General features: G+C 42.5%; 2 protein-coding genes and 1 pseudogene across 10 annotated transcripts in view; all 3 read right to left on the bottom strand.

Annotated features, from left to right (window-relative positions):
* The window catches only part of LOC136541834 (uncharacterized), a 49,711-nt gene extending 34,713 nt beyond the window's left edge, over positions 1 to 14,998 (bottom strand). For 3 of the 9 annotated variants that reach the window (XM_066533956.1, XM_066533957.1, XM_066533955.1), the window contains exon 1: positions 7,189 to 8,971. In XM_066533956.1, the coding sequence (XP_066390053.1) occupies positions 7,189 to 8,709 (1,521 nt within the window). In that variant the 5' untranslated portion in view covers positions 8,710 to 8,971. Of the gene's footprint in view, positions 1 to 5,960; positions 6,136 to 7,188; positions 8,972 to 9,013; positions 9,069 to 13,104; positions 13,169 to 13,265; positions 13,411 to 13,698; positions 13,789 to 14,233; positions 14,412 to 14,569; positions 14,725 to 14,874 lie in introns of those variants that run through there. The other 6 variants (XR_010780499.1, XR_010780500.1, XR_010780497.1 and 3 more) reach the window with 6 other exon arrangements.
* Positions 14,999 to 15,208: 210 nt separating this feature from the next.
* On the bottom strand, positions 15,209 to 20,295 carry LOC136541833 (disease resistance protein RGA2-like; annotated as a pseudogene).
* A 1,018-nt stretch (positions 20,296 to 21,313) lies between these two features.
* Positions 21,314 to 26,975, bottom strand: LOC136541832 (myb family transcription factor PHL7-like). Its single transcript, XM_066533954.1, has 7 exons — positions 26,713 to 26,975; positions 25,614 to 25,833; positions 24,061 to 24,137; positions 23,927 to 23,969; positions 23,792 to 23,849; positions 23,144 to 23,213; positions 21,314 to 22,154 (listed from the first exon to the last, which is right to left on the bottom strand). The coding sequence occupies exons 2-7, from the start codon at positions 25,819 to 25,821 to the stop codon at positions 21,672 to 21,674; spliced, it is 939 nt and encodes a 312-aa protein (XP_066390051.1). The 5' UTR covers positions 25,822 to 25,833; positions 26,713 to 26,975; the 3' UTR covers positions 21,314 to 21,671.
* Positions 26,976 to 27,990: the final 1,015 nt, after the last annotated feature.

Here is a 27,990-nt window from a genome sequence, read left to right as displayed (position 1 = left end):
CACCTGTTAACTTTTACTCCAAATAGCACACTCGTTGATCCCCAAGATGTTGATAGGCCCTCTAATTAACTCTCAAGTATCCACCAACCAACTCTCTGGTACTCTTCCAATTGTTAGGCCTCTTCTCTTTTCCTTTTTAACAACCTCAATGAACTGTTGCAGCTGGGTGCTAGCTTATTCTTCACACTGACACTCCATATGCTTCTCACAAAGACCACTTTGGAATCCATTGGGTGACAAACTCTTGTCCTCACTAATTCCAAAATGTAACACAATACTTCTCAACATGTCTTGCTAGATTTTTTTTTAGTCCAAGATATCAAATCGACTTCTTCATACATCCATATTCCAATTGATCCTCATGTATTACTCTCTCTTGGTCCAAAATAGATTCCAACTTCAAAACACTATTAACTATATATATGCTCAGGTTGAGTTGTGACTCTTAAACACAAAACTTAATCCATGGTGTCGTTCAATCTTCTTAGCATAGCTCTTCCAATTTGCTAACGGCATTGGCAATGACTTTTATTTCTTCTAAAGATAACACATACTTCTAAACCAAAAACATTTAGTTAATTGAACCCAACACTGATGTCACAATCTCAAACCAACTTACTGAAAATGTCCCTTAGATTCTTATGGTTCACGTAGATATCACTCTTCATGTCCAAGCAAATAATACCACTATGCTCCATAATGGATAACTCCAGATCTCATATGTCAAATAGTCCATCTCAAGCCTCCATAGTTGACTTGATGCATAATTCACTGCTTTTCTTACATAGAGCACATCCATATCCTTGCCAACCACTTTATAAAAGAAACTCTTGTGTTCAACACTATAATACCTCTAATGAACGTGTGATAGAATCTTACCATTCCGAGGAACTCTGAATCCCTCTTGCATACTTAAGTGGGTTCCAGCTCAACACATCTCTCTTGAGCGATTATCCGTATAATTCTATCATTAGAGACATCCCACAACCAAAAAGAGAACTCCATCCAAACTAAACTCACTTAAGTTGCCAAAGAACCAACTGTAGAGGAGTCCAATCATCATATTTTCGTATGCCATCAGTGCCAACTTGTCCTGAGTTGAAGATTGAACTCCCAAGTGATGATAGCTTGAAGCGAAGACCAATCTTGACAAAATATTTGAGCTCCTTGTAGATGATCCAACCTGTTAACAATCTTGAACAAAGATCCTTGTGTCTGATAGTGATTCCTCAACCGTAGGAATAACCGATACTTCCAAGTGAAGCTCTAGATTATATGAGACCTCCATCTTGTGATTCCTTTATGCCTTGGCTATCCCCCTTAAGAACACATCAACTAGGGGCACCAAAGAATAGCTTGCATCTTCTTCTAAATGAGATAGTTATCATCATGTCGTCCTATTATCCTGAAGTGACTCATGTGCATTGGCAAAAACCAGAACCTGCAGTTCCTCGCGAGCTTAAAAACAGCAGCGTAGTAAAACTGGTATAACTTTTGTTATGTAAATCCAATAAAGTTGTACTTTATACCGTTGGAAACCTTATGAAATCTTCCACAACTTTATTTTAGAACACTTTTCCAGATTCGGCAGTTAATTTGGTCAAAAACAGCACACAACAGAAACTGTCCCAGATTACAGACTGCACAGAAACTTCGGCTTGTGATGTTTATATCTCCCAAAATATATTAGCTATGGGGGTGATTCCAGAGGCACATGAAAGGTACATAAGTCTAGTTGTTCCCAGAAATATTTCATAGACTTTGCATGAGCCAAAATTGTGTTCTGACCAGAAGACCACAGACTGCTCTAGATTTCTGACAGCATAGATACATCCTCTTAGATTTTCATAACTTCATAACCATAATAGCTATCAGGGTGATTCTTGAGGTCAGAGAAACATGTTGAAGTCTAGTATTCTCTAAAAGTTTACCATGATTTTTGATTGCCCGAAAACAGAGATATAAACCAAAGATGATAGGTTGCTCCAGAAAGATAGGATAGGAAAACAGGAGAAAACCAAAACCCAACTATCTATTCATTAATCCTTATGTCTTATGCCTATAAACTAAATGAATTTGTGGAAAATCCCACAAAATCATTGCACTCATTACAAAGATTCAAAACAAAACATAATCATAATGATAAGCCAACAAGCAATTAGGGTGCACAATTCAATCATTGACTTAAACTTGCGATGCTATCGTCTTCTTAATATTATGGGTAAAGATCCTATAGCTTAACTTCAAATTGCGCGAGAAGGTGGTAAGACAAGATTCTAAAAGCATATCAAAGCAAGGAGTAGATGGGAACAAAAAAACTTTTAAAGAAGCATCAAGGAGGGGACGAATATCAAGGGTAAGAATGTAGTAGGGAAAAATATCAAGGTTTATAGAATAAGGATTTTTGCTGTAACTTGTAAACCTTAGAACGACCAGCTTCTACTAGGCTTACGTCCTATAGTCAGCATTGCTCTGATACCACTTGTAACACCCAGTTTTAAGGACAAAACCTGATGCACACCATATGTGAGTTTTTAGAATCAAATCTCACATATAGCTACAATTGAGGGGCGATATCAAATAACAACGCTTAAATACATAGCGTACTTAGTAAAAAGAATTAACCTTAGAAACAATCATTGAGTAGGCAACTCCAATCTCTGGGTGTAGACTTCACTCCACTGGATCCAACTGACTGGTTGATCACAAGCCTAACTCCTTCAGACTCTAGCAAACTGATATCAAGCCTGAGGTGTAGGGGAAATTGCAAGAGTGAGTCCATGTCGAACTCCGCAAATATAGCAACAAGGTAGTGTATTCCATAACCACATGATCAAGTGTAATTGAATAATGAATTGCACATAAATAATTTAAATGAACATACAACAATTCCCTCAGTTTTCCGGGCCGCCCGTATCCGTGGGCACGGCTATTATAACAGTTTTACACTCTGCAGAGGTTGTACACTTTCACTGTGAGTCATTATTTCCAAATGTATGGGTTTGCAAGGTCCAAAACATCGGAAACCATATAAAGCCACCCAAGAGCTCGTCTAACCGGCCAGGGCCGCAGGGTCATCAGATATAGGAACCCCCCTTCCAAAAATAAAGTAAAAAGGCCGCTTCCAAAGCTAGGCTCAACAGGATAGAGGCTGTCCTATACCCAACTCGCAGACCTCTAACCAGCTAGAAAAGGGTTTCTCAAGCAACTAGAGCCAGAGTCATATAGCCCTCACAGCTGTACTATAAGTCCTAGCTTTTGCCAAAGGATAATATTCATCATTTATGTTTATATCACATTTCATTAAACAAGCCCAAGATCATGGTCACAGAAAGAAAACCCAAGCTATACTTGCCTTAAACACCGATCCTTCGGTAAGCTTTAATCTTCAACGTTTTTTTTCTTCTTCTTCTTGATCTCCAACTTCTTATAGATTACCAACGCAAAACTCATCGACTGGACAAGACCGAAAAGCACCACACAAGCATCCGAACAAGCATGCATAGCGAACATACTAGATTAGAACAATACACCAATCAATGAAAAAGATTCGAAATCTAATCTACGCATTGCTACGATCACACACACGCGAAAGACACACTAATCGGAGCTACGGTAAAACAGAAACATCTATCAAAGGATTTGCATTGGAAAGAAAACTATATGCTTTATCTATTTTAATGATCATAAAACGTGTATAAGATATCTCAGGGGAATATCTAAAATTGAGTTAAGTCATTTTATACTTGAGTTATTAGATTTAGAAAACTAAGATAAATTAATCATATCTTAATTATAAATATCTTGATATCATTTATGCAAATTAAATTGAAATATAATAACAAATGAGACTATATATATTCAAAGTATATATGTCACATTTAAACTTGGCAAATTACAATTTAAAGACATACATGTTTATGTCACTAATTAATCATCTTTTATTAATCAACATATCTCATATTATATAAAGTATTTAAACTTTACTTTAGAAATATAAAACATGTGAGAGCAACTAATAGAGCATTTATATTATGTCTCATAATTGATCTAAGCAAGTCATAATTAAAAAGACATTAATGCTGGCATAAGTCATATTTTATAATTATGAAGGATTATACATATGCTTTAAGTCATTTAAACATTTAACACGAAAAGATAAAGAACATATAATAACTAAACGAAAGCACTTATGTTTCAGGATTAAACTAAATCACTTATAAATCAAGAGAGATTAAGGGTAACATTAATTAGATTTACAATAATTTATAAATGACCGAAGTATATGCCTATGTTACTTTTAATTAGAAACTCAATTGCATAAGCACAAATCAAATTAATATTTACTTATAAAATTCAAAGATGTGAAACATGATAAATTTTCCTACTAATGTGTACCTCATGATCAGCACGATCGTAAAAGAACAAGAACGAAATTAAACTGATTGTTTTTAATTGGAAAACCACTAACTAATTATTAATGTAATTAGTATTAGATTAATAAATTCATAATTAACTGACATGACAAACTTTACTGCTACTGCGTAGAGCACAAAATTACAAAGCTAACGCAACTAGAATCGCTCGAAACGGAGTTAAGACGATTAAACTGCGGCTAAACATGTTGGGTGGCAAAACTGTAATTATTGCATCATCTACCTTGCTCTCTCATCTTCTTCCTGTCTGTTTGTATGTACACAGACATTCAATGACCATGGAAGGTGCTGCTGTTGCTCGCGGAGGGGAAGTCGAGGATGGCTGGCAGTAGGGCAGGGACCTCGGCCACGGGGCCTGCTGGACGGCGGCGCCGTGGCTCCTTCCCGCGGTGGTGGCCCGCGGGTGCCGCGGTTGCCTACACGGCAAGCCCGAGCGGCACCAGCACGGCGTCGGTGGCCTGCTCGGAGAGGGGCCGCGAGGAGGTGACCGGGCTGGGGTGAGCGCAGCCGGTCTAGGCGGATGGCAGGTAGCACAGGGGTGCGGCTAAGTTCCGGAGACGGTGCTGCAACGCGGATCAACGAAAAACGAAGAACCTCCGTCAGCCATGGTGGTTCCTTGCCGGAGAAGAAAAAGAGAGGTTAGGGAAACGACGAACGGGCACGGATTTGCGAAAAGGATGACAAGACGGCGTAGAGAACGATGAGATCTACCTCGTGGTGGTGATGGTTTTTGCCGGAGACGTCCGAGGTGGCCGGAAAAGCTCGCCGAAGGTTCGCCGGAAACCTAGCTGTGGAGAACTTCGGCGTCCGATCTGCGGGGCTACGAGTGGCGGCTCGAAAAACGGGCTGTACTTCTAGAATCCTGGCATCGAGGGCTACGCCGGCATATATATAGTGTAGGGTTTTGAGGTCGGTGGAAAAACGAGATATTTTATTATTTTCGGATTTAATTAATTCCGGGATTAAAATAATTCCAGAAAAGTCCAAAATTGATTTTTAGCCCACGAAAAATACTCCGATGGCTCCAAAAATTCTAGGAAAATTCTCGAAGACACTTTTGAACATAATGAACCCAAATAAAGTTTTTAGAGCTCACGAAAAGATTGTTGCAAAGATCAAGGAAAAATATTAAGCCCAAGGAAAAAGGAATTTAATTCCAGAAAAGGTCGGAAAGGAGAGAAAGAAACATCGCTCTATCATATTTCAAAACCATTTGCACTCATAAACACCAAATGCAACCAGCATGAATGCACAATCCCGCATGTTGCTACTCCTATGATGAATTTTAATTAAAAAAATATTACTTTTCCTATATTTCATGAGCACAAAAACCGATAACTATTATTTTAACTGTATTTTCAAAAGTGCAAAATTTTAGGGTATTACAGGAATCCTCCCTTCTATAGACTTCCACACCCTTATCCGTAAAGAGACAATTGTAACTCATCTCACAAAGTTGTAAAACAGATAACAAATTGTATCTCAACGAATTCACAAGTAAGACATTGGAAATGGAATTATCATTTGATATTACAATTTTACCCAAACCGAGTACTTCACCTTTTCCATTGTCACCAAACACAATATTTCCACTTTGATCATGACTTGGTTGGAATAATGTGAACATGTCCTTCTCTCCGGTCATATGATTGGTGCATCCACTATCCAACACCCAACTTGTTCCATCGGAGGAATATTCCTACAAAAAAACAAATTAAGCTTTTGTTTTAGGTACCCAAAGAGATTTGGGTCCTAGAGGGTTAGTCACATAAAACTTGGGCACCCAAACACTCCTCATAATTTCCTTTCTCTTTTGGGCACCAACATACTTAACCACAATCTTGCCATCCTTGCCCCAACAACACATGTAGTCACTAGCATAGCACCATGGAAGTGGTGCTTGTGGCTTGAGGACATCGGATTGCTTTGTCTTGATTGTCTTGATATTTGTAGGTTGGATCTTTGGAATGTATACCTTGTTGTTTGCCTTGCATATAAGCTCATCAAGAGCAACGCCCTTGTTGAACTTCACACAAGGCACACCATTTATTATATTCCTTCCATTTGCCTTTCCATCATACCTATTGTAGCCAATGCCTTCCTTGATTGATGGGTGCCTTGATGACTTGTATATAGTCTTGTTAGATTGCTCTTGACACTTACACCCATTCTTCAATATCATCTCCAACCTATGAATCTCCTTGTTTTTCTTCTCTAACTCAACAAGGTTAGTTGCATATGCATTTACATCAATTTTATAGCATCTTTTACAACCATCACTAGTGGAGACATTAGAGACTTCGGTTGCCTTAGGAGAAGTTGAAGTGCTAGCCCAAAGAGTACTATAGTTTAGCTCAAGATTTTGATATTTTTCTTTCAAGCTTGTGAGGCTTTCTTGAGCTATACTCTTTTCATTCTTAAGGCTAGCTATTTAATCGTTAACCGAGGAATGTTCCTTAGTCAATTTCCCAATTGAGTCATTAGCTAAAGACAATTCAATGGTTAATTTCTCAACCTTCATCTTTTCCTCGGCGATAGATGCTTCAAGTGTAAGGTTTTTCTCTCTCTCTTGAGTAATTATATCTCCTTGCAACTCTAAGCATCTATTCCTCTTTTCTAGTTTCTTTATTAGCATTTTTATTTTAGTGAAGGTCTTTTTACCAAATTTCTTTATCATGTTTGCTTTAATTTCTTCTATGTTATCATCACAACTATCATACTCATCACTAGAGGAAACGGGTGTAGTATGTACCTTCTCCCCTTTTGCCATGAGACAAGTTGGGGTATAGTAGTCATTGTCGATGAGGTTGGAGAAGAGCCTCGGTGATGAAGGTAGGTTGGAGAAGAGCTTTGGTGGTGAAGTTGAGTCGGGGAAGATCATGGTTGGTGAAGAAGAGTGGTGGATGGTGATGTTTGCGGCTCCCTTCTTCTTCTTCTCATCATCACTTGAGTTACTATCACTTGACTCCCATTCTTTCCCAAGATGAGCTTCACCTCTCTTCTTGCCTTTGTTCTTCTTATCTTCATCCTTGTCATGCTTGTGCTTCTTTTTCTCATTAGGACAATCAGCTATGAAGTGACCAACTTGACCACATCCATAGCAAAATCTCTTTTTGAACCTTCTCTTACCATCACCATAGGTCTTACGGTTGCTTTTCTTCTTCATAAACTTTCTAAGATTTCTAATCACAAATGCAACCTCCGTATCAGAATCTTCTTCTCCACTTGAGGAATCATCCTTCACTTTCTTCTTCTTTTCTTGACTTGAAACTTGACCTTCATGTTGTTGAGTTGCTTTAAGGGCGGCACTCTTGTTGAATCCCATTGCATTAGGATTTTGATTGTGAGCATTGATTGCATCTTCATCTAGACACTCATGATGCTTGAGCTTTGAAAGAACTTCTTGAGGTGTCATCTCATCATAACCGGGCCTTTCCATGATCACGGACGCTAGCATGTTGTTCTTGGCTCTATAGGTTCTCAACATCTTTCTAGCAACTTTGTTGTCATCCCATTCGTTGCTACCAAGAGCTCTTATGCGGTTGACCAATGCCATGAGCCTATCAAACATGGATTGTGTTGTTTCATTTTGCAAGAATACAAATCTTTCCAATTCACTATGAAGTAACTCTATGTTGCCTTTTCTTACACTTTTATCTCCTTCAAATGATACTTTCAAAGTATCCCAAATTTGCTTTGCACTTTCCATTCCATTCACTTTTCTAAACTCATCCGGAGCTAGGCTTGACACAAGCAATGCTACAGCTTGTGCATTTTGATGGAGGTTGTGCACTTCTTCCGGAGTTATCTCTCTATCTTCATCGATAGGAATCATCACACCAACATCCACAACTTCCCATAGTCTTGCGGCTATTAGATGCATCTTCATCTTGTAAGACCAATCGGTGTATCTTGTTCCATCAAAGTGAGGTGGCTTGCCAATATTGACGGACGGAGTATGTAGTGTTGAACCCTTCATTATTTGTCCATAGTCAAAACTCATGTGTGAATATACTCCTTTTCCATGAGCATGCTCACCGGCTCCAATATCACTAGCGGCATCTTTGTTTACTTCATTCTTGTCACTAATATCATTCTTGCCACTTATTGCATCATCAACCTTCTTGCTCAATTCTTCCTTCAACTTGCTCATCTCATCTTGCATCTTTTTCATTTCATCTTGAAATAGCTTGACTTGAGTACTCATCAACTCTTCAGCTATTTTCTTGGCCATTTCGACGGCAACGGCTTGCATCTTGTCGGTCTCCGACATTGTTTCTTCTCACGTGGTGAAACGCAAAGAGAAGACCTTGCTCTGATACCAATTGAAAGGATCTAACAATGCCTAGAGGGGGGGTGAATAGGCGTATCTAAAAATTTACTACAAATGCTAAGTTCAAATCTGTCAGCCACTGTCGAAAGTCCCGACGTTTGGGTTGGAACTCCTGACGTTGTCAGAAGTTCCGGCGCAAACATCAGCAATTCCGACGCCTACGTGAACTACAAAAGCAGTGCCAAATTTAACTTTGCGAATAAATAAACTTACAACCTCACTTCCTAGTGGTTTGGTGAAGATGTTGGATCACTCCCTTGACGCCGTAAAGCCTCCAAACCGTAGATCGAGTCCAAACCCTAAAATGGAGATTTTGGAGACAAAGAGACAAACACATACAAGTAATCTCAAGCAATCACAACAACAATAAGCACGCGGGACACAAGGATTTATCTCGAGGTTTGGCAACCCCACAAAGGAGCTCCTACGTCCTTGTTGTTGAGGTGACCACTAAGGTCGGAGTCTTTTCCACCTCCTTGCCTCTCTCAAAGCGACCACAAAGGTCACTTGAGCTTTCCACTAAGAAATCGAAGGGTGATACAAACTTCCCAAGGCTCTTCCATAAGATGGAAGCTCTTGGGCAATGCCTAGCCGGCTAGGGGCAAAGCCCCAAGAGTAATAGATGCAAACACAACCGGCTTGATGAAGAAATCAAGTGCTCAAGCTTTCCAAAGTGATGCTCTCACTTAATCCACTCTCCTTTTACTCAAAAACTAAGGGAATCGAAGATTGGAGCAAAGGGGGAAGGAGAGGGGTGCTTTGGCTGCTTGGGAGCTGTTCAGCACGAAGTGAGTCGACTATGAAATGAGTCCGTAACGGTTAGAAGTGAAGAGAGGAGTATTTATACTCTAAGTGAAAATCCAACCGTTCAGATCTCCTGGGACTTCCGACGTTAGCATAAAATACTGTTCCCAATGGGTCAGAAGTCCACGGGTGAAAGTCAGTGTCGGAACTCCCGGCAAACGTCGGGACTTCCGACGGTCGGAACTCCCGACGATCGTCGGGACTTCCGACATGCACAGTTAATCAAACAGCCAGCACTGCTGAGGCTGGGACTCCCGGCTTGGGTCAGGTCAGTGTCAGAACTCCCAGCGAACGTCGGGACTTCCGATGGTCGGAACTCCCGACGAGCGTCGGGACTTCCGACGTGCACAGACAGCGAGCAGTCAGAAGCATAGGTGCCGGGACTCCTGGCTTAGGTCGGGACTTCCGACACCGAAAGTCACAGAAAATTATTCTATGTGCTCGTGAAGTGCTAGAGTGACTCCTTTTGATTTTATTTAAATGCTTGAGCACTCTATCTTCCTCAGACCAACTAAACTTGCATCCCTCTTTATAGTGCGGCAGATTCTAAACTCAAAAACAAAATTAAAACCTTTGGAGATCATTTTGAATTCGTCCGCCTTTACAACTTCAAGAATTGAGGGATACCATTTCATCTTTATCAACTCTTTAAATCTTTCATGGGACTAATAGCTGCAACATATCTCATTAAGATCACATTAGTCCCTAATTTGGATGTCATCAATACACCAAAACCCACATAGGGGGCAAATGCACTTTCACCAAGGCAACGCTGAATGACCAAAGTACCTTGGCCTGCTGTTGCTCGACCATTGCGGCGCCTCTGGCCTGCACCGACGGCCTCCATCAGCGGCGGAGCCGAAGACGACGGGCTTTGGCTAGCACCGGCGACCGTCCGCGCGCACGCATGGCTGGCTCGTCCAGCACCGGCGACCGGCCCCACGCCCAGCCTGGCCCCGTGCGCGCCTAGCTAGCGGCAGTGCCTCTTTCGGCACCCAGCGGTGGCGGCGTGACAATCAGAGCCAAAGAAAAATGAGTACGGGAGAGAGAGATGCGTTCGTTTCTTAGAAGAAATGGATGGATAAGGCCAAGGTACGTTGCCTTGGAAAGCAAAAGAAAAAAGAAAAAAATGTTAAATAGAGAAAAGGAGGAGAAAACACCTGTTTTCAACGAATTCGCAGCCAGAGTGTTAAATTTCCAACGACACGCGAATTGAATGTCAAATGTTCATAGGCGCCCAGATTGGGTGTCAAATATTCAATTTTCTCCCTTGCATTACTAATAGTCTAATTCGAGCAATGTCGAAAAACAACCTGCGTCGTCCGTACAGGGGCGACTCGGGGGGGGGGGGGGGGCGATCCCGCCACCGCCGCTAGAGCGCTCCCTGCCACACTAGTTCCCCGGCCGTCGCCGCCGCTCTCCGGCTAGCGGTTGCGATGGCCTGCTGCGGCGCCCAAAAAGGCTCCACCGCAGCTGCTCTCTGCTCCCTCTTCCTCTCCTCCCCTCCACCTTGTAACTAAAACTCCATTTTTTCCGACGCATGGATTGCCGGCGGCGAGCTAGCTCCTCTGAATCCGAGCTCCCTAGGCCTGGATCCGGCATCTCCCGCTATGGATCCGTAGCCCCTCCATCTCCTCCATCCTCTTCCTCTTGGCGACTTTTGAAACTCCGGCACAAGGATGTCTAATGGCGGCAAGATGGCCGGTGCAGCACCGGATCTACGTCCTTCGCGTCCGGTTCTGGTGAACCGCCCTGATCCGGCTCTGGCGGGGATACCTCCGGGGACGGGGACGGCGGCGGCGGTGCGCGCGTGAGCGTGTGGTGGTGCGGTGGTGCCGCGAGGTCCGGTGTGTGGGCGACGCACGTTCTCCGGTGCGATGGCGACGCAAGCCCCTGCGCGTGGCGGCGGTGCGAGCTACGGCGCGGTCGAGCGAGGTGGCTTGTGGAGGCGCGAGCTACGGCGCGGCGCAAGCGGGCGGCCACGGCGTGCTTAGGCGTGGGTGAGGAGGCCCGTGCGGCAGTGAAAGGGGCGGCCCACGCGGCAGCCCATGGCTAGGGGCCTGTACGGGCGCGGCGTGCTCAGGTGCGGGTCGCCGGGTCTACCGCTTTGGCGGGCCTGTACTCGCGTCTAGAGTTGCGGCCGGTGGCTTGGCGGACTCGGCCTGTGCCTGCCCATAGCAGCCAGACGTCCTCGTCCCTGTGCGTGCTGGCCTGCGCGGTGGGACCTGAAGCCCGTCGTGCTCGCAGACGGCGACGACGCGGTGGGACGGTGCGGGGTCTCACGGTCGACGAACTCCAGAAGCTCTGCTGCAGCCTTGAGGAGCGGATGCGGCAGCCCTGCTGCTGTACCTCCCGCTCCCGCCGGCTGCTGCCAGTGGCGGCAGTAGCGGTAACAATGGTGACTGGCCCGTGGCTCGTCCAAATGCTCCGGCATCGTTGGTCCCCTCCGGCTACTTCTCGTCCTCGCCAATTGCAGTTTGCAGCGCTGCGCTCTGGGTAGGCTTACATAGCTATATGGAATCTGGGTGAAAACCCTCTCTGGCTTTGCTCCAGACCAGCGACGATGGCGCAGCAAGCGTCGTTTCCCTCCCTAGAGGCGTCATTGTAGATTCCAGCCCCTGCTATCGCGAAAACCAATCCAAGCTCTCTGCATCTGCTGGGCAGGTCTCGGGGCGAAAGCCCTTACGAGCCTGGTGCTCCATCGTCCATGGTGGCGTCTGTGGACGTCACTCCCTTCTTGAAGGCATCGATGCAAGCACACCTGCTTTCGTCCATGCCTGGCGTGGCCTTGTGCTTTCCCCGATTGCTCTCCTCCATCTTGTTATTGGTCTGGCTACCCTCCATCCCCTTGGCTTCTGCAAACATTACTTGTTGTCAGGTGCTCACCATCAACGGCTCGCTCTGTCGTTCTCTAGATCACTTGAGTGCTCCACCTCATCATATGCTAGGTTATGGGGACCTTGATCTTCTCTGGATCTCCTTGTTCTCCTCCTGGCGGTCCTCCCCCTTTGAGGCTTCCTTCACCAAAATGGCGTTGGTGGGCGTCGGTTGGAGCCCAGATACGCTTTTAGGCGATGCTCTCACGGCTGCCGCATGTTGGCTCCGACGCAACGCTCTACAGCTTCCTAGCTGTCGTCTGTTGGAAGTCTGTCATTGGTGGTGGCACAAATTAGGAAGTGGTGCGTGCGCTCGCTTTGGCTGGTAGGCTAAGTTGGTAGCTGAATCATGTTTTTTGTTCTTGTTGTTGTTGTGTTAAGTGTTGTAATCCTTCTCTCTCCCTCTCATTTACTTCTCTGACCTTCGAGGGTCATTCATGTATTAGGTGCTTGGCACCCTCCATCCCCCGGCTTGCCCGGTATCAATGGAAAATTATTCAGGGGCCCTCCGGTGAAGTCTTCAAAAAAAATTGTTATGTTAATTCTGAGAATCCTATGCTTGCCTAGAGAACAAATCCCAGTTGAAAATATTCAACATTAGCCCCTCACTCTGTAATCAAATCAAGAATGAGTCCAAGTACCTAGGAATACATACCGATATATGCTAAATTATGCCCCATTAGTCCAACATGTTGACATATGAGCAGAATATATCCATCCTACGTTGGGCCAAAAAATGCAACATCAGAGTTCAGAATTATAAAGTAGTTTCTGAGTTGAAAATGTAAGGGTGCAAATTATGTTCTGCAGCAATACCTCGAGGAAACAAGAAAGTAGTTCAAGAAAGCTCTACGAGTTGAGAAGATATTCCAAACTCATTTTTTAAGGGAATATTTTATTGAAATCAAGAAATTTACATTTACATCCAGTCAATACAGCCACCTTGGAATCACTAGAGTGTCTGCAGAATAAGTAAATCAGGAATGTAAGCACCCAAGCAGAAAGTACTGATAATGCATCTTGTTTCTGCAGGTTTTACAAGTTAAGAAACGCTATGGAACTGCTACTCATTCAACTGAGTATTGTGACAAAATTCCTAACTATCAATACTTGCATCAACTCTAGTACTAGATTGAACTACTCAAAGATTTACAAGAGAAAAGAGCACAGTAACCGAAAGAAAGGGCAGAATGTGAATTTAAATTCTAAATGACAGGAGAATGCATGATTAGAGCTGAAAATTACTAACCAGTTTTATTTTCAATGTCGGAGATACTTGTTGAGATGCTTGTGCCAGACAACACAAAATCGTCCATGATATAGAGAGATTCCTACAAGGCTACAAGAATGTACAATTCAAAGAAGGGTCATGGCGCCAATCGGAGAAAGGAAAACGGGGACATTATTAGTACTGCTGGCTAAAGTTGCACGATATATAATTATTTTTATTTTGTCAACACTGTGTTCCACAGAATCATGTACTATGCAGATAGGATGTCCATTGGGGAAATAAATAGAGCATGAATCTGATTTAAAATCATATCTATTGTTGGTCTAGATCATCAAACGTGGATGGAAAAAACATGAGCATCAATTTGACTAATACCATGTCTAATGTGAAAAATGTTTGTTAAGCATTGGTAGTTGGCTTATTGTCAGTTAGTTACACATTATCAAGCAACTGCTACTCTGCTAGCTGCCCAGCTCATACAGCTAGAACTCGTTAAAAAAGGTGATAAATCTATGAGACACATTATAAAGACAACAAGCAAATTCACACTTACAAAAACGTGATAAGGTTGACACTATGATGCTCATATCAGCTCCGATCCTTTACTAGTATCAGGAATACAGCATGCTCTGCTTGGACCAGTTACAAGGTGGAGGAGAAATGCAGTTGATAACATAAAGTAAAGTATGCACATTCAGTCATGGCATGATCATTGTAATGGAAACCCAAACCTGTAAGTAGCAGTGACAAACAGTTAGAAGAAAACAATGGTAAGTCACACATGATCAAGCAACCGCCACTTTGCTAGCTCATACAGCTATGACACTCATAAGAAAGGTGATAAGTCTATGAAACACATTATAAAGACAGCAAGTAATTTTGTACTTACAAAAACATGATAAGGTTGACACTATGTAGCTCATATCAGTTCTGATCCTTACAGCATGCTCTACTTGGACCAGTGAGAAGGTGGAGGAGAAATGCAGTTGATAACATTATATGCACTTTCAGTCATGGCACGATCATTGTAATGGAGACCCAAACCTGTAAGTAGCAGTAACAAACAGTTAGAAGAAAATAATTTTAACTTGAATTTAAAATATCAGAAAAGGGAAAGGTAGCACAGATAACCAGAACAAGGGGCGGAGCTGGTAAACATCTAGGATTAAACTCCTAAACAGTGTATATACTAACCAGTTTATGTCATGGAAGGCACTTGCAGAGAGAAGATGTTGGTGCTTGACAACAACAGGAGTACGAAGCGATAGAGAGCGAATTCTATGAGGTTAGAAGAATGTACATTTAGAACAAAAGACCTGCAGAGTAGGTAAACACAAGTGGATTAGTTGAAGCAGTGACTTTGTTGAAACAAACAGCAGGAGAATGACTAGGACTGTTAAGAGGTTAGGAAAATTAGAGCAAGTGAACTTAGTAGTACGCAGGAATCGAAACAGGAAAGTTGATGTTACCTTGATTAGTCAAGCTTGACTATCGGAATGGTTCCTATCAGGTTGCGGCACTGCCTTGTTAGGTCCTCGCTGCCATCGCTGACTTCTAATAGCTTCAGTGAAGTTGGGAGCCCGGGTTTAGAACTCCTAAAATTCACGTCACATCGAATGTTTAGATATTAATAAAGAGTATTAAATATAGATTAATTATAAAACCAATTACATAGATAAAGGCTAATTTGCGAGATGAATTTTTTAAGCCTAATTAATCTGTCATTAGTATATGTTTACTGTAACACCACGTTGTCAAATCATGGACTAATTAGACTTAAAAAAATCGTCTCGCAAATTAGTCGCAAGTTGGATAATTAGTTTCGTAATTAGTCTATATTTAATACTCTATACATATGTCTAAACATTCGATGTAACAGAAATTTTAGTAGCGTCAGTAGAAAGCAAACAGGGTCTAATTGTTGCAGGGAATCAGGGAGGCCGTCCTTGTGCGGCACGCGGATGGATTGACAGAACTCGATCTCTAATGTCTTGAGGCTTGTCCATCTATGTAGCCCCACCGGGAGGCTCTGCAGCTTCCAGCAACTATCGAATTGGAGGTGTTGTAGGGAGGTTAGGAGCTGCAGGGCCTCGTCCTGCTCCACCGTGAAGCGCTCCATCTCCTTGTTCCGATAAAATTGTAACTTGGTGAGGGAGGAAGAGAGCAGCCTGCAGATGGGTGCAGCAAGGGCTCCTGCGACTTCATCTGTCTTGAGCGACGACAGCAGTCTGGAGGAAAGGATTGAGTCGGGACCAATGGAGAAGAAATTGGTGGTTCTTATGACGGTTAATTCCGGGAGGCAGCCTTGTGGCCCCAAGCTCACGCCTCTTAGATCCACACCATCAAGCCGGAGGTCAGTTGTTGCAGTGAGGATGGGAAGGGGAAACTAGAAGAGGACGACGAGGCTTTATCTACATAGCAGCTGAGAAACTTGGGGCACTCAAAAATCGTCAAGGAACGGAGATAGAGAGCAGAGCAGAGTCTGGAGCACCGAGTAGCTGGGGAGGCTTAGCTCTGGGCAGGAGTAAATCCACAGCTCATGTAGTTGGGGAGGCAAGAGCAGCAAACCCTCCTCTACTAGTGCTGCAGTTGCTTCTATTTCCTCCCCTTCTTCTCTACTCCTACTAGAGGAAGATGCTGTCGCCGTCGCCTCTTCCTGCCCCAACACACCTAACCCTGTTATCTTGTCACATTCACTAACTGTCAAAACTGAGAGCTTGGGCATGTAAGAGAGAACTTGTGTTAATTCCTTCCCACTAGTAGCACGAGGCTTCATCATACTCTCAACTGCAAACTGGTAGCTCAGGAGGCCATCAACATCAAGCGGTGGACGGCGTGCCTCCATCCTGCATTCCTTTACTTCGGTTAGGTTATCAAAGTCCAAGCTTCTCCAGAACGACGCACTACTATCCAGAATGACAATTTCCAAGACTAATGATGTAGATCCAAAAAAAAAGCTTTCCGTGTCTCAACTCAAAGCCTAAACCAACTTCTGATATCTCAACAGAGCACGGAGTGCTTCTCCAAGGAACAGGTGGCAAGGACAACATCTTTCGGCAAGCTTGGATCACGAGCTCTTGTAGATTTGGAGGCCATGCTTTTCCATCTTGTTGGCTGTCTGAAAATGCCAACTCAACGAGTTCAGGGCAATGTTTAATGATAAGTACTTCCAAATGGAATAACAATTGACCACTGCTACCAACAACAGCAACCCATCTTTCCAGCCTTTTTAAATTAGCAAGCTCTATTCTTTTCAAATTCATGAAGTGTTGGCTAGGGCTATTACTCAAAAAAAATTTAGCGCCCTTATTAACTAGCTGCAACTCATCACCTATAGGTGGAAATGTTTCCCAGTCCACGCCATCTAGACCAAGAGATTCCAGATTTTGATCCGACAGGTTCAGACCTAGCCAAGAAGGAAAAGTACAACCTCCATGCCGTCTAATGCTTAGTTTCTTAAGATTGCAAGGTGGCTTGAGACCTTCAAGAACTTGTTCTTCACGTGCAGGACCCATGTTAGACCGTTTTGAACTCCAGTTTAATTCTAACTCATTCAGGATTCTCTTATGCATTAACTTTGCTTCATCTGCTCCTTCCCTTCCTTCAACATTTTCAAGATTATCAATCCTCAATGATCCGCAAAGCTCTAGCAGATGTCCTATTTGGTTCATTTCAAAACCCTGACTTTTTTTCCAACCTCAAATCTTTTTAGCTCGTGTAATGACTTCAGTTTCCCCACCTCCGAAATCCCTGAGTGCACTTTACCGTCCTCAACAAGAAAATGGCGCAGTTTTACAAGGTTAGTTATATATCTTGGCAAATTGTTGCAATCTTTGCATCCTCGCAGATCTAGGACCCTCATGTGATAAAATCTTGAAATATTGTTGGAGGCTACCAGTTTACTCCTTTCTGGATACAATCGATTGTCATTCACCCGAAGATACCGAACATGGATACATTCCGAAAAGTTGTGCAATAACTCTTGGAAGCTATAGAAGCAGTCTCCAGATATCAAAATAACACGAAGGGCTTTTGCCTTACTGAACAAACCATGGAAAGTCTTCGCAAAGCTACCTTGGTTTTTTCCAAATAGCATCAACGAGTGCAGGTTCTCAACTTTTATTCTTTCTCCTAGTACACTAAAATCTTCTTTACAAATATCAAAAGCCTTCCTGTCGTTGACACTTGAATCATCTATATATGTTGATGGACAAGTGGCGGACCGATGGAAGGATTTGTATGTATCTCATATTTGAACTATATACACTAAGGCATTCATTTGCTGAAACCTTTAGCCCTAATTCACGCATTAGATCATGAATAACATAATAAGTGTGCCCATTATCATCTTCTTCCTTTTTAAAAAATCCATGATTAATCAACTCTGTCAAATAACTTAGTCCTATATCTTCAATCTTTTTATTTTCACCTCGTGAATCCAAAACATCTAGTCCAATCCAAAAGTGAATTATCTCTTCTTCACTGAATTTTTGTAATCTTCTGGAAACAATGAACAATAGGTAAAACATTGTTGCATGAAGTGGCATGATGTCATGATCTCCACTCTGTGATTCCCATTCTCTACTTTCTAAAACTCTAGTCCAATGACCCGAATCAAGGTGGTTTCTCAGCAATCTTCCAACAGTTTTTGCAGCAAGAGGTGAGCCCTTTAGTTTTTCAATTATCTCATGTCCAATACCAAATAGTTCAATATGAACCTCTGGTGGTTTCTTGTTGCCAAACACATATGTAGAGAATAACTTCTCAAATTCTTCCTCGTCTATACCTTTCATGTCTATCAAATTATTTGTTGTTCCAACCGTTTGTGCTACTGCAGGAAACCGAGTTGTGACTAGAATAACACTGTCTTTTGTTTGTCCTTTCTTAAAGGGTACTAGGAACCTATTCCACTCATCCTCATTACTACAACTCCTCATATCATCCAAGACAAGCAAAAACCTTTTATATTTTAATCCTTCTTCAATCCGGTTTTCTGGACTAGCATTTCCTTCCTTTTTGATTTTATCTGCAATCTCTTGTAGCAATCTTGACACATTGAAGTTGACGGATACACAAACCCACAATTTTACCTCAAAATGATCATGTAGTTTTTCTTATATATGTGTCGTGTGAAAGTCGTCTTCCCTATGCCTCCTGGAGCAACAATTGGGAGTACCGCTAGGTCGTCCATATGACGGTATTTTCCCTTGGTAATGTCATTGATAAGCGTACATGTGACGTCCTTCCTACCATAAAGTTCAGGCTCTATAGACTCTGAGGTGGTTATGGGCCGACCCGTAGCCATGTACTGCCCATTATTGTTTAGGTTGGCTGCCAGAAATTCTAGATTAAGAATTGTGGATACCGTGGCGCATAGAGGCTTTAACTGCTCTATAATATCCTTCATCTTTCGAGACATCTCAACCCTATCAAACTTCAGCTTCGGTGTTTGTGAGACGCGCTCTCTTTGTCGTGTCTTATTGGTTTGGGCACAAGAGAGCAATCGACGCCCAGTGGATGTAGCATTGGAGTTTGCAGCACTTTGTGCAGATGAAACTGACGAGTAGCATGGAAGTGGAATTTGTTTACCAACAGTATGAATGGTGCTAAGGACAGCAGAGGTGATCCTACTCATGCAGCAGTTGTTAACCAGTTGATGGGTTCCACTTCCACATGGACATGGCCAATGTCCACCACACGGGAGGACTCTTGCGCTTGTTGTATCTTCACATGGCTCGTCGTGGGTAGCATCAGCAAAGCAGGCGGAGCACTTGGAGAAGCCAAGCATCTTTGCAATGGCTCTGGCGGCGTGGCGAGAATTAAGGGCGTGGTTGCGAAGGCAACCTCCCTCATGCTCCTCAGCCGCGTGGTAGGTTCCTTCGAGCTCGTCCTGGATGCGGAAGTAGTTGACCTCATCGAGCGCGTCGTCGGCCCTGCACGCCAAGGCTCGTAGCTTCTGTAGCAGCTCGGACAGCGCCGGATTCTTCATCCCTAGGCCATGGCCTCGGTCATTGTTGAGCAACTTGAGCATGCCCTCCGCATACAACAGCTCCATCCTGAGAGCCTCGATGTTGCGACCCAGCTAGGCGCTGGCCGCCCACGCCTCCAGCACCCCGCCCGAGAGAGGGCCCAACACCTTGTCGATCATCCATCGTGCTGCCTCCACGCCCAGCTCCATGGACGCCCAGGCAACAGCGTAGGCACGAGATCCAACACTGAAACAGATCGAAGGTAAAGATTAGGTCTTTGTGTTAGTTTCAACTTTGAAAGACGAGACTGTAAGACATCATCAGCTCGGAGAGGATGGATGGATGCGCAGGTTACCAACCAGATGAAGCAAAGGTTCTTCAACTCAACAGGCAGCAGCAACGATGAAGGCAATGCAAACTTGAAGCTGGCGAGAGAGATGCTCAAAACCACTGCTTAACAGAGAGATGTGATGTGAGCAATGGGCAATGGCACAAAACACTATCAATACCGTGCCGGATAGAATCTGAGAAGCTTGATGAGCACAACAAACTTTAGCGAGTGCGCCATTGTCTTCTACTTTACTTTTAGGAAAGCAAAAGGGACATTTGATGCCCGGTTCCACTGGCACATGAGGTTGTTGAAACTAACTTATGCTGTGTTTAATTCTCAAAAAGTTTCCCAAAAAGTGTTACAGTAGTCGTCACATCGAATCTTGCGATACGTGCATGGAACATTAAATGTAAACGAAAAAAAAACTAATTACACAGTTTGGTTAGAAATCGCGAGACGAACGTTTTGAGCCTACAGTAGCCAAATTCCCAAATTTCGCGAACTAAACACAGCCTTAACATAAACATGCTTAACGTGTATACATAATCTTAATCTTCCACCTATATATACATGATCACTAGACTTACTACAAATGTAGCATGTAGTTGCCCTTCTTAAAGAAGTCATATTCTTTGTTTGAGCTATTGCTTGTTTTTCTTCTTGTCTGCATTGTAGATATTTTGAGGATTTTTCTTTTGTGACACATGGGCGTCAGAACTTCTCAAACATTTTGTCACAAAGTCTTTTGCTCTCGCCTTCTCTTCAATATCCAAAGAACCAATGAGATCAGTAATGTCCAACTTTTGTTTCGTATGGTTTCGGAAAAGTGAGAACAAAATCCATCCAGAAAGGTGGTAGCTTAGCCGGAAAAGATGCGCAGCTCATTAGCTGATCAGTTTTCCATGATAAGAAGATAGTATGGGACAATATTAGCCACATTCGTTTGGAGGAATTCTGGAGGAATATGGAGAAATCTGGATGAATCTGAAAGAATTTGTAAGAAGAAAACACTTCCGGATGAAAAAAGAAGCGAATCAAGGCGGGTTTAAAGTCACGCGAACGAGGCCACTGTGGACATAAACTTTTTCAAATGTGACCAGATTTCAGTCAACATAGTACAAAGCTGTAGTCACATGTGCAAAATTGAAAATAGGTTTTGAAATTCCGGCTACTGCTGCTGCTCAGCCTGGAGCGCCGCCACCAGATTTCAGCAATGAGACGAAGTATTCCGGCTACTGCTGCTGCTCAGCCTGGAGCGCCGCCACCAGGTAAACCATCCTGGCGGCGAGCTCGTCGCGATGCCTCTTGGCGTGCTTGGAGTGATTGGGTTCCGCTTCCACAATTAACTGAAGTTTCTGACCAAACTCAGACGTTACAGATAACAGCACTGTTCAATTAACTGACTGAATGCTAACGCGCTGCTGACACAGATTACCAAGAGAATACAAGCTGACAGCCTCGTGTCTACAGGTCACACACAACAGAACCTTAGCCTTCAAGCATCTCAACTGAACTGCAGACGGACATACATGTTACAAACCTAGGAACGTAAATAGCTGTCACGTATACCATGTAAACAATCACTGAACACCTACAGCTTTGTCTACCAACAACACACTCCTTGAAATATCAGCCTATCCATCGCGCTGAACAAGCTAGCAACGATGCAGCGATTATGTGAGCATCACAAGCTACTGTCCTGAGTAGGACATTGAGTATTGTTGGAACTCTGAGCCCGAGCTTGACTCAAAGATGTGGCGCGGAAGGGAAAACTCAGCCTCGGAATCTAAGAATTCAGTGCCACTGCCTCGCTGCCTCTTTGCTGCCCTTTCATGGTTTGGACTAGCGGCAGGAGAGCCATTCTGGCAGTTGGAATCAGGGGTTAGTGGCTCATGGCGGGAAAGAGAATCACCATGACAGGTGCTCTTGGTTGCTTCAGTTCGATCTCCAGTGTCCCTATTGGAAGCGCCTACTTGAGTTGGAGACTCGGATGTCGGTGCAGGGGTCGAGGGCTCAGTCCGCTCGGAATCTGGGAATTGATCACTTGATACTGTGACAGAAGCACCTCCAGCTGGAGTTTCAGATTTCACACCTGTTAAGCGCTGCTGCTCTTCGATGATCTTCTGGAGGTACTTTCCCTGAGCCTCAATTCGCAACTGCAGCTGCCTTTGTACCTAAAAAAATGTGAAATCAGACCATCTCAGCATTCTAAGTCCATTGATCTAATATCTAAGTATCTAATTGTTCAACCAATAAACTTTGCAAATTTGGTAACACGAATAAGATTATAAATTAAAATGTGAACAGTATGTGTATTGCAGACTTGCAGCTACTAATAATAGAATAGAACCATTGAGGTCACAAATATCAAGAACAAATTGATTTTGTTCACTAGCAAATAAGATGATGAAAACGATTTTACTATTTTTGCAGCACAAAAACAAGATCAGCTATAAATAAACAAAGAATGTATGAGAAAACAACAACATTGGATGCACAATTCATTTAGTGCAGGATTTGCCTATCTTAGATACTGTGGAAGAGGATAGCTACAAACAAATTTCTAGTACAAACATTTAGGGTGTGTTTGGTTACCCAGCTCCCACCATCCCTACATGCGCTCAGCCGTATAAGCTTCAAGAGAAAGCTGTTTGGATTCTTGTTTCCACTGTTCCAACTCTGCTCCACTCATGCAATATACGGTGGGATCCTGGCTCTGGGGAGCAGCCCAAATCGAGCTTAATGGCCAGCCAAGCCCGATGGATGCAGGGATGAGGTGCGGGGTCTACGCGTCAGTCTCAACGGGTCATACAAGTTGCGTCCGCTCATATAGGTAACCAAACAGCTTCCTAGTTTTTTTTGCATCCGCTCATGCAACCTGACCAAACACCATCTTTTTTCTGAAATACGGTTCCACTTAGCGTGCATCCACTCATCCGGATATACGACGCAAGCCCCATTTAGCAACCAAACACACCCTTAGTAACAAGAGAGGCTCAGTTGCAGTATGCAACTAAGGGCCTACCGCCTACCCCTATGGTACCACAAATATGTTCAATAAATAAATTCCTTTAGAAGAAATATCTGTATCCTTGTATGTGTCTCAGATCTACATTATGAAGACAACAAAAGCTAAAGGGTAGAACATCCAGGAAAAACTTACTTCTAACTGTTCGTGCAGCCGCTTTTGGACCTCCATCTGCAGCTTGAGGGCTTCAGATATCGGCAATCCACTGTGAACAAAAACTTATATGATGGAAGGTCCTTACGTAAAAAAGATATCTAGTCTAGTATAAAAGAAATAAAAGGGACTAAAATGGAAAATCTATTTTCATTAGAAATAAAAAATGTTATTGTTCAGTTTTGAAGTTATTTTGACCTTTCTGTATTTCCTGTCTAACAGTTATGCACCTTACGATATTAAAGGTCAAAACTAATGAGCAGATGGAATCAACATTTTTTTGTGAAGCGGTGAAAGTAACATCTGGATGCAATAAAGTAGTCAATTTCATTTTTGCAGAAATCACTCTAAAATAGGAGCGACTACAATTTCAATAAGTTCACACCTAACTTTACAGCTTCAGCATTATTATTATAACAGTAACTAATCACATAAAGTCAAGTGCATTCATTATAGTACATGTATTTTTCTTAGTAAATTGTAAAATCTAGCATAGATTATCATACTTCCATCTTATGACATGCCACAAGGCCAGTAAAATTCCACTAAAAATGACTCATAAGGGAATAAGTAACTAGATTTTGAATTGTCCTTCAGTAAAATTAAAAGGAATTAGAATTGTGTTCATACGAGGATCCCTCAAGTCCAGCAAGCAAATCCCCTGGGTCTTTGTTATCGGCCTTGTTCCCTACATGAGATACAAATTAGGAAGAACTAAAACAATACTGTAGTATCACACATATGGTGATGAATTTAGACACCTACCATCAGTTGAAGCATCAGGAATATACTTTGCTAGCCTGTATTTCTGAAACATGAACAGAGGAGTTAAAGAAGTAAACAATGAAAGTGACAAATAACAACTGTTAAAAGGCAAGTCTCACACTGAAAAAATATACCTGCAAGTGACTTTTTACATGGTATATTGTTAATCCTTGTACACCCATAATTCTTAGAACTCCTTTTGGAGTTGCTCCTGTTTTATTTGATCAACTAAGTGTTAGCAGAAGCAGAAAATTACATGTCCACATAGTACAAGTAAAATTCAAAGGGCCATAAGCCCAGTGTTGGGGTTTTGACTTCGCCAAGAAAACTCAGGCCTTGAAACTTCGGAGTTAAAAAATGCAATTTACATAACAAAGTTTGCCTGCAGGGAAAGAAACAAAGCGAAGATGAAAATTCGACTTCGCTGAGAAGAGTTCGTCTTCGCTGAGGAAAACTTCGTTTTCGCCGAAAGAGAAGAGAAGACTGAAACAAGACTGAGCGAAGGCAAGAGTTTGACTTCGCTTAACAATTGAAGACAGAAGATGACGGAGCAAAGTCGACTGAGTCCAAAAGACGAAGGCATTAAGAAGATTGATGAACAAAAGTTGAAGAATGAAGGCTTAGATGGAGAAAAAGACCACTTCACCCTTGTAGTTGAAAAGGGTCGTAATGATTTGAATTGGGGGTAAAATGGTCATTTGTGTATAAAATACGAAGATTGGGACCTCTATAAATACCCCCTCTGACATGTACAGTACGATCACGAAATGAATACAACTTTGACTTGTGTTCGAACTTTGATGCTTGCGTGATCTTTTTACCCAACACCCAGATAAGTAGAACAATAACACACATAAAAACAAGTAGGTTTTCTTTGGCATCAAAATTCCTACCAAACTAAGTTGCAAATTTTGCTTCTTTATGGATAGGTCAACTAATTCCATTCTTGAAAAATAGCCTTTATGACTAAGAGTTTGACAAGAATTGGGCCCAAAAAGAATATTTGAAATTGATGAACCAAAACTTCAAGCAGATTGCATCCCTATGAAAAATATAACAAATTCAACACCAAGCAATAGGAGGACTCAGATGCTAGTTCTTGTAGCTAACTTCAAACTGGGTTCTCAGTGGGCAACTCATAAATCCCCAGGCTAAGGCATCTTAGATTGGTAGCTTTTGCAACTCATCCACATTTGTATTTAAGTCCAGAGTCGCGTACATCTTATTCCCCCACAGAGCAATCATATTTTCAATAATACTCTGTTCTTTTTTACATGTCACATTAGCTGTCCTAAGTCAAACATTATTATCTTTGACCATATATTTCAAAAAAATCCTTATAGTTTCACAACATATGAATTATATATTATGAAAGTATTTCTCATAGGGAATCTAAAAACATAAATCTTATGTCATGAACCTAACATAAATTCTTTTGAAATCAATGGTGAAAGATACAAATGTTTGACTTAGGACAAACCTACCTAATACGACATGTAAAAAAACGGAGGGAGTATTAAAAAGGAAAGTTTGATTGATAGAATATGATTTCATGACATCTAGAGAGAGAGAGAGAGAGAGAGAGAGAGAGAGAAGTATAATTATACAAGAATAAAATCCTGCTTAAATGTTCAGTAAAATCAAATTAAAGAACTGGATGCAGAAGAGCAGTAGTATGAGCACATACTATCAGGACCACCAAGTTGAGTAACAGCCTCAACAAATCTTTCATGCAGTTCATTTGTCCAGCGTAAGCGTTGCCTCGCAGCCATGTTGGTATTGTTATTTGCTCCATTACTAGGACCCATGTTGGCTCCAGGTAATTCCATTTGCTGCTGGTGCGTGCCTGAGTTGGGATTTGGGCCAAAACTAGATTCTGGTTTTGGTGAGTACATTGCTCATACCCTCTGCAGGGAGAAGAAACAGAGAGACATGAAGAGCCAAATGTTAGATAATATTTAAAGAAAAGGGTCATTTTCATTTATGGTGACAAAAAACGATTCTTTCTGAGTGCTATAAAGTTATGCACAACAGCACAAGTAAAGAAAACATAGAGGAGATGGCACAAAAGTATTGCTTTTGTATCCATCTTGTGAGAGAGATGAAAGGTTCAAGAGATGTATCATGCATGGCATATGCTCCTCATTAAGACATGGCAATCAGAAGTAGGAGTAACGGAGATACAACTTTCACGTGGAGCAAAGTAATTGAGAGGAGACTAATCCCGCCCTAAAACGGAAAAAAAAACACAAGAACGCAGGTGCAGCCGATATCTAACAGTAGATTAGTCAGACACTCTAGCAGCAGTGAAGGTCAATTGCTCCTATTCTCCATTTACAGTTATACAGGTACGCTAGTACTAAAGAGGGGCCTGAAATTGTTATTTAAAAAAAGAGGGGCACTAAATGATTCCTTCAGCTGAAGTCCCCAATTTTTTTAAGAAAGAAAGACATAATTAAATTGGGAATCAAACTTCAACCTCAATTTTGGGGCTGATGCCAAGTCCTATGGTGTGGCGTGAAATGAGATCGACCAATCGCTCTTGTGTGTGCTGAGCAAGGGAGAATGGGGAACTAGGCTAGTCGGGCCGTGCTTGGATGCTAGGATAGACTAGATTACCAGTGACCATGTAGAAAGCGTATGAAAGCTAACGGAATCGAGACAGAGAGAGAGAGATAAAGATTTGGATTTGGTCGGGAACTAATAAAACCAACGAGCGCGACCTGGCACAAGAAGCAAGGGAATCCGTGGAATACTGTATGAGCGAGGCAGGGTGGGTGGCTTACCGGCGAGAGAAGGACGCAATCCAAGCAGAGACGGGCGGATCTCCAGTTGTCCGTCCCCTCCACGCCGCGCCAGCCCAGAGGACGGGGCAACGGCGACGCCTCCCGACGAGGGAGGACGGGCCTTGAGGGGGGAGGCCTGGCTCGACGCGGGCCCCGTCGCCGGCGGTGGCGCCGCCCGCCGCTGACGTTAAGGCGCTGACGGTAATGGGGTATGGAGTTGGGGGAGGAGGCCGGTGGAGGAAAGAAGGGAAGGCGACACAGGAGGAACAAGTGGAAACGGGAAATGAGTTTGTTGGCCAATATATCCCCATGGCCATCGGTTTGGTTTACAAGGTTATCTCCGGCCACAGCAACCAAAATACAAGCAACCAAAATACAAGATTCATTCGTTCTTTAAATAGCACTACAAATAAAAGATTTAATATTTATTCAATATCTTCTCCAATAACAAGATCTAAAAGAGAATTATTTTTACAAATAAATTTTCAGAAGAGAGGATGTCCATATTTGAGTTCTGTCTCTCAGACAACCCAAAATATATCTTATATATAGATACTCTGTTAGAGACTGATTTTATGTCTCTTACTACCTATTTTAGATTTGGATACCCATATAAATTTCTTATTGGAGACAGTCTAAGCAAGGAAGGAAGACGTCGTCAGTATGATGACACGGTTTGTACATAGATTAGATCAACATTCACACACCCAAAGCCTACTTTAGGGTTGGGCCAAAAAGATTATTCTTACTAGTATTATAATTTTGACGAAGTTTCGATTTCCGTTTGAACGCGGGAGATGTTTTCCAATGGAAACGGGTGCTTTTTCCGCGCCACTTTTGTTTTGATGTTTATAGCACACACAAGAGGAAATATCATCGTTCCTGGCAAAAAAGGAAAAAAAAAATCCACACTTGAAATAAGGTTGTGGAATTCGGACCACAAGAACGGTGAAATAGAACAACTTTTATTTGAGTTTGTGAGCGAATAAAAACAACAGTATTATCAACAATGAGGCTTTATTAGATCCATTCGTTCAGAGGTGGAGAGGATAACTTTGGTAGCTGATACCATGTGTTTTATGCTGGTGCTTTTTTACGGGAGTCAAAAGTTAGCGTGGCTGTCTTTGCATGGATGCTAAATTTGTTTGGTAAAAATTTAGTTACCAAAAAGCATTATCTCCTTGTAGATATGGGCATGTGGCATAGCATTGTACCACATTACATATTTGTACAATAGGGGAAAAACCGCTAGACCTATTCCCACCCACTTTCTCCGTT

Source organism: Miscanthus floridulus, chromosome 3 (genome assembly GCF_019320115.1).
Source record: "Miscanthus floridulus cultivar M001 chromosome 3, ASM1932011v1, whole genome shotgun sequence".
Taxonomy (NCBI): Eukaryota; Viridiplantae; Streptophyta; class Magnoliopsida; order Poales; family Poaceae; genus Miscanthus; species Miscanthus floridulus.
This window is presented reverse-complemented; position numbering and strand designations above follow the sequence as displayed.

Bases quoted from the DNA above. Each gene is read 5' to 3' on its own strand.
- LOC136541832 (XM_066533954.1), bottom strand. From the start codon at position 25,821: ATGTACTCACCAAAACCAGAATCTAGTTTTGGCCCAAATCCCAACTCA. The intron at 24,138-25,613 runs GTATGTGCTCAT...CAAATAAAACAG, and splicing joins TCAACTTGGTGGTCCTGATA to GAGCAACTCCAAAAGGAGTT. The intron at 23,970-24,060 runs GTATATTTTTTC...TTCATGTTTCAG, and splicing joins ATGTAAAAAGTCACTTGCAG to AAATACAGGCTAGCAAAGTA.